A 16,585-nucleotide genomic window follows, 5' to 3' on the forward strand; every position below is an offset into this window, starting at 1 on the left:
CATTAGATGTCAGGAATTTGAGACCAGCCTGGCCAACATGGTGAAACCCTATCTCTACTAAAAAAACAAAAATTAGCCGGGCCTGGTGGCAAGCACCTGTAATCCCAGCTACTTGGGAGGCTGAGGCAGGAGAATCACTTGAACTCAGGAGGCGGATGTTGCAGTGAGCTGAGATCGAGCCACTGCACTCCAGCCTGGGCAACAAAGCGAGACTCCATCTCAAAAAAAATAAAAAATTAAATTAAATTAAATTAAATGAGACAAGTTATCACTATGTTGCCCAGGCTGCTGATACTGAACTCCTGGCCTCGAGTGACCCTTCTGCCTCAGCCTCCCAAAGTGCTGGGACTACAGGTGTGTCACCATATGGATAGGTTGGCCTTGAACTCCTGACCTCAAGTGATCCACCTTGGCCTTTCAAAGTGTTGGGATTACAGGCGTGAGCCACCACGCCTGGCCCCTTGTCTCAATTAATCAAAAAAAGGCCTAGGCGACAGAGCAAGACTCTGGGGAAAAAAAAAAATATATGTATATATATATGTGTATATATATGTGTATATATATGTATATATGTGTATATATGTGTATATATATGTGTATATATATGTGTATATATATATGAATGCAATGATATCCTCATAACCCCTTGGAAACGTTATTACTTCTGTTTAACAGATGAGGAATATAAGACAGAAGCTGAGTAATTTGCAGCCACACACTGCTAAATGGTAGCATTGGGACTGTAATCCGGGCCTTCTGATTCTTTTTAATTATTTGTATTAATTTTAATTTTATTTTATTTTTAAAGAGATGGAGTTTCGCTATGTTGCCCAGGGTGGTCTGGAACTCTCAGGCTCAGGTGATCCTCCTGCCTGGGTCTCCCAAAGGGCTGGGATTTCAGGCGTGAGCCGCCATGCCCTGCCGCAGGCTTTCCGATTCTGAACCATAGAGTCAATGAAACTGTCCTCTATCCCCTCCAGAGATGTTTGCCTGGACCCTGTTTTCCTCAGGATATCAATGAATAGTTCATGAGTTTAGTGAGCAAAGGTCAACCTCCATCAGGCGCATGCGTCCCTTCCTTTTCCCATGGAGGAAGAGACGCCTCTTTTCCTTCCGCTTTGCTTGTCTTTTGGCCCCGGCGACTCACCATCGTCAGTGCGCAACCGTTCGCTAACTGAAATGATGGCGACTGGAACGCCAGAGTCTCAAGCGCGGTTCGGTCAGTCCGTGAAGGGGCTTCTCACGGAGAAGGTGACCACCTGTGGTACTGACGTAATCGCGCTCACCAAGCAGGTGCTGAAAGGCTCCCGGAGCTCCGAGGTGAGCTGGAAGTGGACTCTCCCGGCCTGATAGTCCGGGGAGTCGCAGTCTTTCGTTGCTGTGGGAAGGAGGTCGCGTTGCATCTTGGGAATTGTAGGCTGTGAAGTACTTGCTATGAGTAGGTCTTCTTCGCGGAGGCGCGTGTTGCATTCTGGGGTGTGCAGTCTCTTTGGTTAGGGACAGTGTGTGAGGGTTGGGGGAAGAAGCGATGCCATGGGAACCTGTGCTTTAAAACAGCTTTTTGGGAGGCCGAGGCGGGCGGATCACCTGAGGTCGGGAGTTCGAAACTAGCCTGACAATCATGGAGAAACCCCCGTCTCTACTAAAAAATAATAATAATTAAAAAAATATATAGCCGAGCGTGGTGGCACATGCCTGTAATCCCAGTTACTTGGGAGGCTGAGGCAGGAGAATTGCTTGAACCTGGGAGGCGAATTATATATATAAGTATTATATATTACGTATTATATAATATATATACGTATATATTATATATAATATATGTATATATTATATATAATATATGTAATATATATTATATATATTTTCAACTAGAGGTGTTTATAGTTAACCACCTGTAAATATTCAACATATTCATCATAATAAACGTACATTTATTTAGCATTTTATATGTGCTAGACACTGTTGTCTTTTATGGAGTTTAATTCATGAAGTCTTTAGAATGACTAATTGAAGGAAGTACTTTTCCTTTTTTTTTTTTTTTGAGACAGAGTCTAGCTCTGTCGCCAGGCTGGAGTGTAGTGGTGTGATCTTGGCTCACTGCAACTTCCGCCTCCTGGGTTCAAGTGATTCTCCCGCCTCAGCCTCCTGAGTAGCTGGGATTACAGGCATGCACCACCACACCTGGCTATTTTTGTATTCTTAGTAGAGATGGGGTTTCACCATGTTGGCCAGGCTGGTCTCGAACTCTTGACCTCATGATCTGCCTGCATCAGCCTTCCAAAGTGCTGGGATTACAGGTGTGAGCCACCGCTCCTGGCAGCATTGCTTCTTGAGCAGTCTCCACATAGCTATTTTGTTTGATTAACTGAGAATTTCATGTGTAAAACACTCATTCCACAGTATTCATTTAACAAATACTTATTGGGTGTCTGCTATGTGCCAGGAACTGCTCTAGGTACACAGAATAAACAAAACTAAATCCTTCTACTTGGGAAGTTTACATTTTAGTGAAGAGACAGACGATAAACAAGTGAAACAGAAAAAAATCAGGTGGTGGTAAATCCTGTGAAGCAAAATTAATCTGGGAATAGAGAGTGATGAAAGGGTTAATCTTTGTTTGTTTGTTTGTTTGTTTGTTTGTTTTGAGACAGAGGAGGAGTCCCACTAGCTCTGTCACCCAGGCTAAAGTGCAGTGGCCCGATCTCGGGCTCACTGCAACCTCCGCCTCCTGGGTTCAAGCGATTCTCCTGCCTCAGCCTCCTGAGTAGCTGGGATTATAGGCGCCTGCCACCACACCCAGCTAATTTTTGTGTTTTTAGTAGAGATGGGGTTTCACCATGTTGGCCAGGCTGGTCTCAAACTCCTGACCTCAAGTGATCCTTCCCGCTTTGGCCCCCCAAAGTGCTGGGATTACAGGCATGAGCCACCACACCCGGTCGAAAGGGTTAATCTTAAACAGATGATCAGGGAAGGGGTCTCTGGGGAGAGAGCCTGTGAGGAGAAACACACTGACATTTGCCCACAGCATAATGAGTGGTTATGACTCATAGGCTTGTCTCTTGCATGCCTGCGCTTCTCCTCCTCCATTTGAGTTGTGTGCTTAGTGAGGGTCCGTTGTGTTTTTTTCTAAACATCATGTGTCTGTGGGCTGGGCGCAGTGGCTCATGCCTGTAATCCTAACACTCTGGGAGGCCGAGGCAGGATTGCTTAAGCCCAGGGGTTTGAGACCAGCCTGGGCCACATAGTGATATCTTGTCTCTGTAAAAAAAGGAAAAAAAAAAAGAATGAAAACAATTTTTTAAATGTGTGTATGGCACTTATGCTTACAGTTGCAACTACGTAATTTAATGAAATAATACGAAAAATGAAATATGAGTACCAAAAAAGAGGGTTGCTATTGCTATGAAAACTAAGTTGAAAATCAGAAACACTTGTTGAAGATGAGTAGCTAAGACAAATTGTTATTGAGTTAATTATGAACAAGTTAATGGTAAAAGCCTAGGAGAAAAATTTATAGAAATCTAAAAAGATTCTGTAGTGAAGATTGTTTTACAGGTGTATTCAAGATGTTCTTCCATTTTAAAGAAAGCAAAACTAGAAATCTCAGATGGTATGTTATGTGTCTGGTCTGTTTATGTAGGAAAGTGATGCAGAATGCCAATGAATATATCAAGGAAAAGCCTTGGCTTTACATTACAACAGCCCCTGCCTTCAAGGCAACCACAACTCCCATCGAGTCTGTTTTCTAAATGTCTCACAAATCCTTTGTTTCTTTTCTTCTCGGCTACTTCTGTGTTTCAGGCCATCCTCATTCCTTGCTTAGAGTACTGCTATGTCATCCTAACCAATCTCTCTGCCTCATTCCCCACTCTAGTCCACCTGCTTACCACATTTCTAAAACAGAAAAATGGATCATGCCATTTTTCTCTAGAATTACACACAAAGATGAATTCTAAACTCTAACTTTTAAGTCTCAGATTAGAAGTCACTTCTTTTAGGGACCTTTCCTGAACACCTACCCCTGTAATCAGTTAGACACTCCTGCCCCACTACATGCTCCCGGAGCAGCCAATGCTTCCCCATCAGCACTTACCATAAGGTGATTTAAGTGCCTATGTTCCCTTTGTAACCCCTCCAGATTCTGAGCCCCGTTATCACTCTTAACCAGAGTAAGGGCATATGTTAAACACTCAACAAATGTTTATTAAATGAGTAAGTGAATGAAGTAGATTGTTAGAACCCTTTTTTTTCTGCCATCGGTTTGTAAGTCACCATCTCCCATCTATAGGAGTTTGAAGTTTTCCCTTAAAAGTAGCCACAGGAGGAACAGGTACTCTCATAATTGTTGGTGGGAATGCAAAGTGGTACAGCCCTAAAGGAGAGGAATTTGGCAATATGTAGCAAAATTAAAACCCCACAGTCACAAATCACAGTCCTGTGAGTCCATCCCAAACATATGCTGGCAAAAAGATGCAAAGATAGGAGATATTTGTAACAGTAAAAGCTATGAGATAAGATCCAAGATTTGAGAATTTTTTGTACCACTACTTACCGTGGCAAAAGACTGGGAACAGCCTCCAAATCCGTCAGCAGAGAACTGACTGAATAATGTTATGGTCACCTGTAGAGTGTGGTACTCTGCAGTTGTAAAAGAGCAATGGATTCATTAGGAGATAGCAATTGAATAGGAGATTCAATATGTATTGCTGCAGATAACCCTCAGGGATCTATTGCAAAGTGAAAACAGCAAGGTGTAGGCTGGGCACGGTGGCTCATGCTTATAATCCCAGCACTTTGGGAGGCTGAGGCAGGCAAATCACTTGAGCCCAGGAGTTTGAAACCAGCTTGGGCAACATGGCAAAACCCCATCTCTACAAAAAAATACAAAAAACTATCTGCGCATGGTGGCATGCACTTGTAGTCCCAGCTACTCTGGAGGCTAAGGTGGAAGGATCACCTGAGTCCGGGAGGTTGAGGCTTCAGTGAACAGTGATGGTGCCACTGCGCTCCAGCCTGGGTGACAGAGTGAGACCATGTCTCAAAAAAAAAAAATATATATATATATAGAGAGAGAGAGAGAGAGCGAGAGAGAGAGAGAGAGAGAGCAAGGTGTAAACAAGTACACATAGTATGTTACATTTTAAGTAGGAAGGTGGTATGGAGGAAAATAAATACATGTGTCCATTGTTTAAAAAGGAACAATGGAAAGAAAACCACAAAGCTAATAAAAATAGTTATGCATGGGGCTGGGTGTAGGGGCTCATGCCTGTAATCCCAGTACTTTGGGAGGCTGAGGCGGGTGGATCACCTGAGGATGGGAGTTTGAGACCAGCCTGGCCAACACGGTGAAACCTCGTCTCTACTAAAAATATAAAAATTAGGTGAGCGTGGTGGCATGTACCTATAATCCCAGCTACTCAGGAGGCTGCTGCAGGAGAATCTCTTGAATCTGGGATGCGGAGGTTGCAGTGAGCCAAGATTGCATCACTGCACTCCAGCCTGGGTGACAGAGTGATACCCTGTTTCAAAAAAATGAAAATTAAAAAATAAAAAAATAGTTTTGCATGTGGGGGAGAGAACAGGGAAAGAAAGGGACAGAGATGGAAAATCCTATTTTATTGTTTTGACTTTAGACATCCAGAAAGGGTTACTAACTTTAAAACTTTAAATAAAGTTGCCCTGGGTTGGGGAAGAAATCTGGCAATCCTAGTTACTTTGAAGTCACGCTACCCTTTTCACTAGAGTCTCCCTGACCCAAGAGAACAGGGAAGGGCCGGTAGGATACACATAACAGTAGCTCCTTTTACTTGGCTGGATTTAGGTATGCCAGGAGCAGGGTGCAGTATTAGGCCAGAAATCTCTGTTGGTCTCTGCTTGCCTCTCAGTGCTAATGCGGTCAGCTCTCCTTGACTGTAGACCATCCAGCCAAATCCAAGCTCTGCTTTTCTCTTTTGGACTCAGGACCCATTAAACTCAGTAACCTCATTAAATTCTGCCTGCACATTTCTCCTTTCTTTTCTTTTCTTTTTTTTTTTTTTGAGACAGGGTCTCACTCTGTTGCCAGGCTGGAGTGCAATGGTGCGATCTCGGCTCACTGCAACCTCTGCCTCCCAAGTTCAAGAGATTCTCCTGCCTCAGCCTCCTGAATAACTGGGATTACAGGCACGTGCCACCATGCCTGGCTAATTTTTGTAATTTTGGTAAAGGGGTTTTGCCATGTTGGCCAGGCTGGTCTTGAACTCCTGATCTCAGGTGATTGCCTGCCTCGGCCTCCGAAAGTGCTGGGATTACAGGCGTGAGCCACCGCACCTGGCCATCTCCTTTCTTTTCTTTTTCCCAGCCCTGTCTGGTCATCTTTTATGGGGTGGTTCCCCATTTTAAGCCCTGAGCTTCTCCTCATGGCTTCCCCACACCCCCCACTGTTTCTCTTATTCCATTTTTCTTTTCTTTTTTTTTTTTGAGACAGGGTCTTGCTTTGTCGCCCAGGCTGGAGTACAGTGGTGCGATCTTGGCTCACTGCAACTTTCGCCTCCTGGGTTCAAGCAATTCTCCCACCTCAGCCTCCCGAGTAGCTGGGATTACAAGCGCAGCCACCATGCCCAGCTAACTTGTATTTTTCGGTAGAGTGGGGTTTCACCATGTTGCCCAGGCTGGTCTTAAACTCCTGACCTCAAGTGATCCACCCACCTTGGCCTCCCGAAGTGCTGAGATTACGGGCATGAGCCACCGCACCTGGCCTTCTCTTATTTCATTTCTAAATAGCTGTATTCCTCTGTCCTTTTCAGCCCCATTCTAACTCTTGCATCTTTACTACTTTCAAACAACCCCAAATCTCAAATCTGCCTTTAAAGAATTAAGAGTCATGTTCTCTCACTGGACTTGTGGAGCCAAAGTTTTTTTGCAGACTTCTCTTAGCACTTAATGAATACACTGTGCCAACAGCCCAGCAGTTAGGAAGCACTTGATTTGTCAGGCAGTGGCCTTTGAAACAGATGTCGGGTCCATGCCAGAACTGCCATAGTGCCAATGAAATGAATTTTCAACATGAACAAATAGAAAATTATCCTTCATTACATTTTGAGTGTTTGTGGTTGTATAGGGTGGAGGAGTGGGAGAGGAGAGAGGGTAGTAGTGTAACAGCTGCAAAGAGAAGATTACAGGAAGTTTGGGAATTTTGATTATTACCATTTTATTTTTGTCTTCCAGCTGCTAGGTCAGGCAGCTCGAAACATGGTACTCCAGGAAGATGCCATCTTGCACTCAGAAGATGTAAGAAACAACTTTTTTTTTTTAATGATTTGGGTTTATGTATATGGTTTGTGTGGCCACAGGAAAGTGGAAATGTTCTATTTCTCTCTCTCTTTTTTATGCAGAGTTTAAGGAAGATGGCAATAATAACAACACATCTTCAATACCAGTGAGTATGCCCCCTCCAGCAACTGTTTGCTGCAGAATCATTATCCCTGGTCTGCTTTCATGGACTTTGTGCTTCACCACTTTCCTGTGGAGGCCAGAGTGGGAGTAAAGGTGGGGGTGGCCAAGGATGACTTTTCTCGATGGCAAAGATGCCTGAGACTACAGAAGAAGTGGGGGTAAAGGATGAGAATCAGGAGCAGAGTCCACCCTTTATGAACCTCCCCATGTTAAATTGAGGGCTCCTCAGAGAGAGACTATAAACCCTGTAAAGGCAGGGCCCGTGCCAGGACCATGCTAGCACTGTACTTGGCACCTGTGAGGCTGTTCATCAGTATTTGATGACTGACTGTGCCCAAGGTCTCTTCTGGGAAGTTAAGTTGGGTCCTCTACTAGGGAATCAAGTATAACATACCTGTATCCTACATGGTACATAGGTAACTGTGGCACCTGCTACATATAAATCATGTAGGGAATTTTGAAATATAAGACCCCCCCTTTCTCCATTATAATTTGCTCTTCATCTTATTTCATGTTGTTTTATATTTTATGTACTTGATATTATACTTATGTACCTCTTAGAAATCTATGGTTGGGGCTGGGCGTGGTGGCTCACACCTGTAATCCCAGCACTTTGGGAGGCCGAGGAGGGCGGATCACCTGAGATCAGGAGTTCAAGACCAGCCTGGCCAACATGGTGAAACCCCGTCTCTACTAAAGATACAAAAAAGTAGCCGGGTGTGGTGGTGGGTGCCTGTAATCCCAGCTACTCAGGAGGCTGAAGCGTGAGAATTGCTTGAACCTGGGAGGTGGAGTTTGCAGTGAGTGGAGATTGCACCTCTGCACTCTAGCCAGGGTGACAAAAGTGAAACTCTGTCTCCAGAAAAAAAAAAAAAAAAAAAGAGGCTGGGCACAGTGGCTCATGCCTGTAATTCCAGCACTTTGGGAGGCTGAGGCAGGTGGATCACCTGAGGTCAGGAGTTCTAGATTAGCCTGGCCAACACGGCAAAACCCCGTCTCTACTAAAAATACAAAAATTAGGCGGGTGTGGTGGCACACACCTGTAATCCCAGCTACTCGGGAGGCTGAGGCAGGAGAACTGCTTGAGCCCGGGAGACGGAAATGGCAGTGAGCTGAGATCGGGCACCACTCCACTCCATCCTGGCGACAGAGTGAGACTGTGTCTCAAAAAAAACAAAAACAAAAGCAAACAAACTATATATATATGGTTAGGAATTTCACTCTTCGATATTTAAATAGCTAATGTTTGTCATAATCATTAGTCATTCTTTGGGTATCTACATATTAGGTATTAGGTATGGGACCATTTGATTCCATATACACAGACTAATTTTAAGCCATGCATGTAGTTTGTTGAACCACATTTCTCACTCTGGGAGAGTGTTACTATCTGTTTGGGTTTAGATTCCATCTTTTCAGCAGCTCTGCACTCAGACAGGAATCCCTGTTCAATAGCACAATCTTAGGGTAGGATGGACAGAAATACAGAATGTGACATAAGCTGAAATTTCTTCTGCCTATATGTATTATCTGGTCATAAATGAAACTTCTACTAGTTCACTTACGTGTATTTTCCTCTTTCCTTTTCTGATTTAGGCAAGAAGCTATTCAGAAGAAGTAAGTAACCCCAAAGGTAGAGGAGTAGGGAACCAACTGAAGCAGGCTGGGGGGATTTATACTGCTGGGTCCAGAATCAATACAAAACCCTGGTTGACACCTGCCCTCAAATTGAAATATGCTCTAGGATACTCACTTGGGATTTAAAGATACAGCATATTTCAAAGGTGTGCAGTAACTCAACTCACTGCTATTAATAGTAAAACTTTCTAAAAGTTATGGGGTATAGAGACCAATCTTAAGGAGTAGAAAACCTTTTACATTGGTAATATTCATTAAGCAGAGTAAATGTGCAAAAACCATTAAACAGCCTTGTTTTCTAAAATGGATTAAATTTGTCCCTTGCAACATTGTTTACATTGCTAATTGGCTTTGCAAACCTTTCTTCAGAGTTTAAACACTTCTGGGACACAACTGGACCAATATAAATTTTGATTTACATGCAACAGTATTTATGCATTAAAGTACAGATAGCTTGTACAGGACAGGTGTAGTGGCTGGCTCATGCCTGTAATTGCAGGACTTTGGAAGGCTGAGGCTGGAGGATTGCTTGAGCCCAGAGTTTGAGATTGCCTTGTGCAGCATAGTGAGACCCTGTCTGTAATGGGAAAAAAAAATTTGTAAATAGTTGTACAAAGATGTCTTTATTATTGCTCATTTCAGATAAACCCTGTCTCTATTCTAATTTCTAGTGTTGAACAGTCATCGGATCTACAGGACCAGTTGAATCATCTGTTGAAATAGAATGACATGTAAGAGTGCTGTAGGACTCCTTTGCCTAATGCCGAGGAGTAAATACCTTACACAGCTGTCCTCTGGGTTTGGTTTTCTATTTTCTTCTCCCAAAGTTAAGTTAGAAAAGTTCTGTGTTAGGGCCGGGCGCGGTAGCTCACGCCTGTACTCTCAGCACTTTGGGAGGCCGAGGCGGGTGGATCACGAGGTCAGGAGTTCGAGACCGCCTGGCCAAGATGGTGAAACCCCGTCTCTACTAAAAATACAAAGAATTAGCTGGGCGTGGTGGCGGGCGCCTGTAATCCCAGCTACTCGGGAAGCTGAGGCAGGAGAATCGCTTGAACCCGGGAGGTGGAGGTTGCAGTGAGCCAAGATGGCGCCACTGCACTCCAGCCTGGGCGACAGAGTGAGATTCCATCTCCAAAAAAAAAAAAAGAAAAAAAAAAGAAAAGTTCTGTGTTGATGTACAGTTTCTCCTAAGAAGAAGCGAGGTGGTTGAATTTTGGAAGCACTTCTTGAATCGGATTAACCCATGCTCTTATTGAATTTTTTCATCTGCTCTGTTTAGTTTGATATTAAAGCAAAATTAAGAGGTCTTAGTTTTTCCTATAGAACTTTTAATATGTCAAAAGCTATATTGTCTAAATTTCAGTACTTAAGCAAATACTGAGTAGTGTTTTAAATTCAGAAATAGAGCTTCTATTATGAACACATGAGAATGATTTTTTTCTCTTAATCATTAAGGAAATATTTTAATTTCATGGTCATATAATGGTGATAAGTAATACCTGATTGTTTCCTTTTCTGTTCTAGTAACTCAGAGGAGATACGTGTTTTATTTGTGATAGCAAATTCCTAAATGAACATTAGGCAAGTGGTATCATTATCAGGCCAGCTGCAGCCTCTTGCCTTGACCTGCATTCCTAGAATTTCTTTGTTGCTGTAATTCTTGATTAAGTGACCTTGACTTTCATTTTGTAATTTTGCTAATCATCAGCAAATTCACTTGCATGACGTTACTGCCAAATATGAAGGCAGTTGAATTATTATGAGTGATTGTGGCAGAGGTTTGTGCCATGGTGAAAACTTTGATGTTTGTCTGTGTTCATTGGATCCATCTTTTTAAATGACATTACCATGAGTCTGTTGTCAAACCTAAATATCTTTGTTTGAATTTAAAATGTGACTCTATATTGTTGTAGTTCAGGTCTTCATTGACTAAGAGATTGAGAGAAATCTGACATGAGAAAATATTGTTTTCACTGCAGGAATAAAGAGGAAGTAACAGTGAATCCAATATAGTTCATATTGTTATTGTCCAATCATCAAGTTAACTAAGCGTTATCAGATTATGTTTATTTCTCATACATATGGATATTAACTTAAGGTAAAAAAGCTAGATGTGAAGGATCTGAAAAAGCATTAATTTATGTACTAATTCTATAAACATGTATTAATAATTGCAGTATTATTAAATACAGATGGACTCAATGTACCTTTGAAAAGACCACTAATTTAGAAAACAAAGCTAAGTGCAGTCATTACAAGAAGCAAAGAAATACTTAAGTTAGAAAAAAATTTAAATGAAAGGATGGTCTAAGTTTTCTTCATGCTGGAACAAATGTTAAAGAAGCAGTGATTGCTTACATTGTATGTGATAAAATATTAATACCTTTCACAATCAAAATTTTAATAGTAAATATAAGATAAAATTTATATTAAATAATGAAAACGTATTTGTACTGAATTTAGTCACTAGAGAACATCGTAACAAAATACATGAAACAAAAGTAGCCAGAAATGTGAGAACAGGTGGAAATGTATACATTATTTGATGGTTTGTTTTTTTATGGAAATAAACAACATACATAGAATTAAATGGTGATCAAAAACATGGAAAAAATACTTCACTAAATAACGTCTAAGTTGTAGAGGTTGTGCCGGAAGATAATATTTTTAAAATAACAAATGTTCAAATGCCATAAAAGAAAATTTGTGTGATAATACCAAAGCAGTACTATAAGAAAATAAGCATGCTTTAAATCCCTGTATTAGGGATAGAGTGGAAATATTTTTTTTTTAAGGGGTATATAGTTAGAATTTAGAAAGAATGGAAATGGAAATAATAAAACTAAACAAATTAGAAAAAAATAACAAATTAGAAAAAATAAAAAGTATTAAGTAGTTCTTATAGATTAAATGGGTAAATTGTCAGCTCAGCCAGAAAAGTACAAATTAGTAAATTTGTAATTGAATAGGCAATATATAAAATCAATGAGATTTGAAAAGAGTTATCAGTTTGCTGCAAAAAATGTGATTAATATATGCCCAGCTCCTTATAAAGATAAAAAATTATGAAACTGACACTTTTAACAGAGAATATTCCAGATTGGTTATGAGAAATAACCCACAAACTAAGAATAACCAATTAAAATGGCATTTGCTTGTGAAAGCTTTCATGAGACTTTTCCAAACTGTCAAAGAACATATACTCCTGGCCGGGCGTGGTGGCTCACGCCTGTAATCCCACCACTTTGGGAGGCCGAGGCAGGCGGATCACAGGGTCAGGAGTTCGAGACCAGCCTGGCCAACATGGTGAAACCCCGTCTCTACTTAAAAAATACAAAAATTAACCAGGCATGGTGGCACATGCCTGTAATCCCAGCTACTCAGGAGGCTGAGACAGGAGAATTGCTTGAACCCAGGAGGCAGAGGTTGCAGTGAGCCGAGATCGAGCCACTGCACTCCAGCCTGGGTGGCAGAGCAAGACTCCATCTCAAAAAACAAAACAAAACAAAACGAAAAACCCCTATACTCCCAAAATATAGAAAATGATAAGACACTAATTCATTTAATGAAGTAAACGGGATTTTCATTTTAAAAATAAAATTATGTAAGAAAGATGATGCAAGAGGATGTAAGATAATGTAGGTGATTTTTTTATGAGTATAGATGCAAAAATCCGAATAAAATCTTAGAAAACTGAATAGAGAAATATTTTGAATAATTGTTCATGTAACTCCAGAATTTCAAAGTTGATGTAATAGTTACAAAACACATTACATTAATAAGAAATAATAAAATCTTTTATCACTATAATATATACCAAAAAGGCATTTAAAATACACTTTCTATTTCAAAAAAACTAAAAGAATTTTTTAAAAGGGTATGTTTTAAAACCCAACATAATATTTGATGAAGAAGAGTCATATAACCCCAGAATATTAGAGCTGTATGGGGCCTTAAAAGTTATTAAATTCTGGCCCCATGTTTTACAGATGAAAAAAACACAGCCAGGAAGATGAAATGACTTACCCAAGGTCACTGAGCTTGATGGTAGGTCTTTTGACTACTAGTCTGGCTCTATTACCTGTTAGTTTCCTTATGCATAGAAACAAGGGTGCCACCTTCATTACTAGTCTTCAACATAATACTAAAGAGCTCTTAGAAAAGGAAAGGATCTTGGAAGTAGCTGAATCCAATCCATTTGCCCCTGCTTCTGCATCTCAGGTGAGCCATCATCCAGTCATTCATCTGCTTCTGCTTCTCATATTTGGGGAATCCTTTACTTAGGAGTGCTGATCCTTTTGGAAATCTCCACTTCTTGAAAGATGGTTCTGTGTAATGAACCAAAATCTGCCTTTCTGGATAATCCTGGAATTGTCACTCCAGTAGCTTCCAAGATAGAATGTGTGATGGTGTGCACAGGCCTCCGTTAAAGGGTAGGGAAGAAAATTTCTATGTATGTTAGTTTTTTATCTTAAAAAAATTAGCTTTTGTGAGGCTGGGCGTGGTGGCTCACGCCTGTAATCCCAGCACTTTGGGAGGCCGAGGCGGGCAGATCACGAGGTCTGGAGATTGAGACCGTCCTGGCTAACACAGTGAAACCCCGTCTCTACTAAAAATACAAAAAATTAGCTGGGCGTGGTGGCAGGCGCCTGTAGTCCCAGCTATTCGGGAGGTGAGGCAGTAGAATGGCATGAACCCAGGAGGCGGAGCTTGCAGTGAGCTGAGATCCTGCCACTGCACTCCAGCCTGGGTGACAGAGCGAGACTCTGTCTCGAAAAAATAAAAAAGCTTTTGCCAATATTTAAAATATGACTTGATGTGAGAGTCCTAATTTCTTCTACGCAGTATACAGATATATAGCATTCCTGTCATTTAGCAGGGGTGATAGTAAAACAAAAAAACAACCCCACAAAACCTGTGGTGAGGCACTGACCAATCAGAATGATTGATGGTCACAGTCTGGTCCAAAATTAGCCCCCACACCAGACACCATGGAGGAAAAGTGAGAATAACTCAATTTAAGTTGACGGTGGTTTGTTTTATTGCAGTTTATCTGTGTGTGAATAGGTAGATTTAAGGATTGTTGGCCAGGTGTGGTGGCTCACGCCTGGAATCCCAGCACTTTTAGGAGGCAGAGGCAGGCGGATCACTTGAGATCAGGAGTTCGAGACCAGCCTGGCCAACATGGTGAAACCCTGTCTCTACTAAAAATACAAATTAGCCAGGCATGGTAGTGCATGCCTGTAATTCCAGCTACTTGGGAGGCTGAGGCAGGAGAATCGCTTGAACCGGGGAGGCAGAGGTTGCAGTGAGCCGAGATTGCGCCATTGCGCTCCAGCTTGGCCAACAAGAGCGAAACTCTGTCTCAAAAAAAAAAAAAAAAAAAAAAAAGGATTGTCAAATGATTCTTGTAAGTAAACCATAAATTAAAGATAACAAGCACAAGAGAAAAATGATACAGCCCTTTCCTTGACCTCTCACTAATCTGCCCTTTTAAGATAAAGATATCATTTTAACTATGAGAAGGTAACTGCTTTTCTAAAGGAGCTCATTTTATGAAGAGAATATTTTGAAAACTAATATTTAGGAGTGTTTTCACCATTCTATGATTGCCCAAAAACTAAGTGATACTTATAAAAACACTAAGTTTTATACATATACTAGTTGGAAATATTCCAAGCTGTAGAAATATTCCAACAAGGATTATTTCCATGGGGTTAATTTGTTAAAAATATAAAAGACACCACCTTTCTATTAATTTGTAACAACTAATTGACATCAGAGAAGATGAAAATTTACTAGCTGGATATCAACCAGATTTTTGTATTATTGGCAATTGAGATTGAAAAATGAATGAAGGAGTCTACTTCATCCATTTAGATATCCTTTCACTTGGATCTCCCTGTTTCCTTACTGTCCTAATGAATAGAAATGATCGTTACAAGCTGGGCATGGTGGCTTGCACCTGTAGTCCCAGCTACTGGGGAGGCTGAGGAGGGAGGATGGCCTGAGGCCAGAGTTGAAGGATCCAGAGATGATTGCGCAGTGACGCTAAGCTTGGGCCACAGAGTTGAGACCCTGACTCTAAAATTTTTTTTTTAATTTAAATTATAAAAAGAGAAATGCTTGTTACAATCACAAAAGGAAACAAGATATACACATATAATTGTGGAAGTAAAAATAAATAATTAAAAAATACTTTCAGGTGCTCACTTCAGCAGCACATATATTACAGTTGGAACGATAGAGAAGATTTGCATGGCCCCTGTGCAAGGATGACATACAAATTCGTGAAGTGTTCCATATTTAAAAAAACAAAAAATACTTTTGGGCCTGGCACTGTGGCTCATGCCTGTAATCCAAACACTTTGGGAGGCTGAGGCGGGCGGATTGCTTGAACCCAGGAGTTGGAGACCAGCCTGGACAACATGGTGAAATCCCGTCTCTATAAAAAAATACAAAAATTAACCAGGTGTGGTGGTGCACGCCTGTAATCCAAGGTACTTGGGAGGCTGAGGCAGGAGGATCGCTTGAGCCAGGAGGTTGGGCCTGGGTAACAGAGACCGTCTCAAAAAAATTTAAAAATTAAAAAAAAACTTTCTGCAAGATGAAGTGACAATACCTAGAAAATACATGTGACTTGACCAAAAATTACTATAGGTGAAAATAAATTTAGCAAAGTTGCTTTCCTAAATACAACCCAAAATAGACTGGGAACAGCTACATACTGTTAATGGTTCCATCTGTGTGACATTCTAGAAAAGGCAGAACTATAGGGAGGGAAAACATCTGTGGTTGCACAGGAGCTAGGGGTGGGAAGAGGGAATTTACTACAAAGAGGCACGAAGAAACTTGTGGGCCAGAGCTATTTTGGTCTCAGTTTTGGTGATGTATATACGTTTGCCAGAGTTCACAGAACTGCACAGTGAAGAAAGATGGATTTCACGGAATGTGAATTATATCTCAACAAACTTGACTTTAAAAAACAGATCGAGAAAAGATGATTCTATTCCCAAAAAGGGGGAGGGGGGAAGATCATTATATAGGTGAGTGTTCATTTAAAGCAGAGTACGAGATTTATCCGTGAAAATCGCGGTGGAGCGAACAAGGGGGATGCTGATACCGACCTCCTGGTTGGAAAGCCTGTAGAGCAGCGCGGATGACAGTGGAACAGCGGGTCAGGCGGTGGGCGCCGGAGCGAGGGGCTGGAGCGGGATGGGCGGGCGGAGCAAGCCTGCCAGCCTGGGCGGGGCCTCGGCACAGGAGCCGGCTGCGGGAGCCCGCCGTCCCGAGTCGCAGGCCGAGGAGACAGTGAGTTCGCGCCCTGGGCGCCCCGCCCCAGCCCCCAGCCCCTTCCCTGGGCCCCCGCAAAGCGGGAACGCGAGCGCCTCCCCCGAGCTGTGTCTCGAGACCTTTGTCCTCCCCGCACCCCTCGGCCCGCTGCCTGCCCTTTACTGGCCCCCTCCCTCATGCCCGTCCCTCAGCACCCTCTTCCTTTCAACTAACTTTC

The 16,585-nt window shown here is 41.9% G+C and overlaps 2 protein-coding genes and 1 non-coding gene across 6 annotated transcripts in view; all 3 read left to right on the forward strand.

The window, feature by feature from the left end:
* The first annotated feature begins 1,044 nt into the window (after positions 1-1,044).
* On the forward strand, positions 1,045-11,078 carry BORCS7 (BLOC-1 related complex subunit 7). Its single transcript, XM_009459144.4, has 6 exons — positions 1,045-1,320; positions 7,210-7,272; positions 7,377-7,420; positions 9,034-9,054; positions 9,747-9,806; positions 10,600-11,078. Exons 1-5 carry the CDS (start codon positions 1,087-1,089, stop codon positions 9,796-9,798), a joined length of 414 nt encoding a protein of 137 aa, XP_009457419.1. The 5' UTR covers positions 1,045-1,086; the 3' UTR covers positions 9,799-9,806; positions 10,600-11,078.
* Positions 9,034-16,585, forward strand: part of AS3MT (arsenite methyltransferase) — a 38,700-nt gene continuing 31,148 nt past the window's right edge. For 2 of the 4 annotated variants that reach the window (XM_063781137.1, XM_063781135.1), the window contains exon 1: positions 11,798-16,386. In XM_063781137.1, coding sequence (XP_063637207.1) covers positions 16,291-16,386 — 96 coding nt within the window. In that variant the 5' untranslated portion in view covers positions 11,798-16,290. Of the gene's footprint in view, positions 9,055-9,746; positions 9,807-11,797; positions 16,387-16,585 lie in introns of those variants that run through there. The other 2 variants (XM_009459141.4, XM_063781136.1) reach the window with 2 other exon arrangements.
* Positions 15,281-15,385, forward strand: LOC112204618 (U6 spliceosomal RNA). The gene has a single exon (XR_002938294.1). It is a non-coding gene; the product is annotated as a U6 spliceosomal RNA (small nuclear RNA).

This window comes from Pan troglodytes, chromosome 8, assembly GCF_028858775.2.
Source record: "Pan troglodytes isolate AG18354 chromosome 8, NHGRI_mPanTro3-v2.0_pri, whole genome shotgun sequence".
NCBI lineage: Eukaryota > Metazoa > Chordata > Mammalia > Primates > Hominidae > Pan > Pan troglodytes.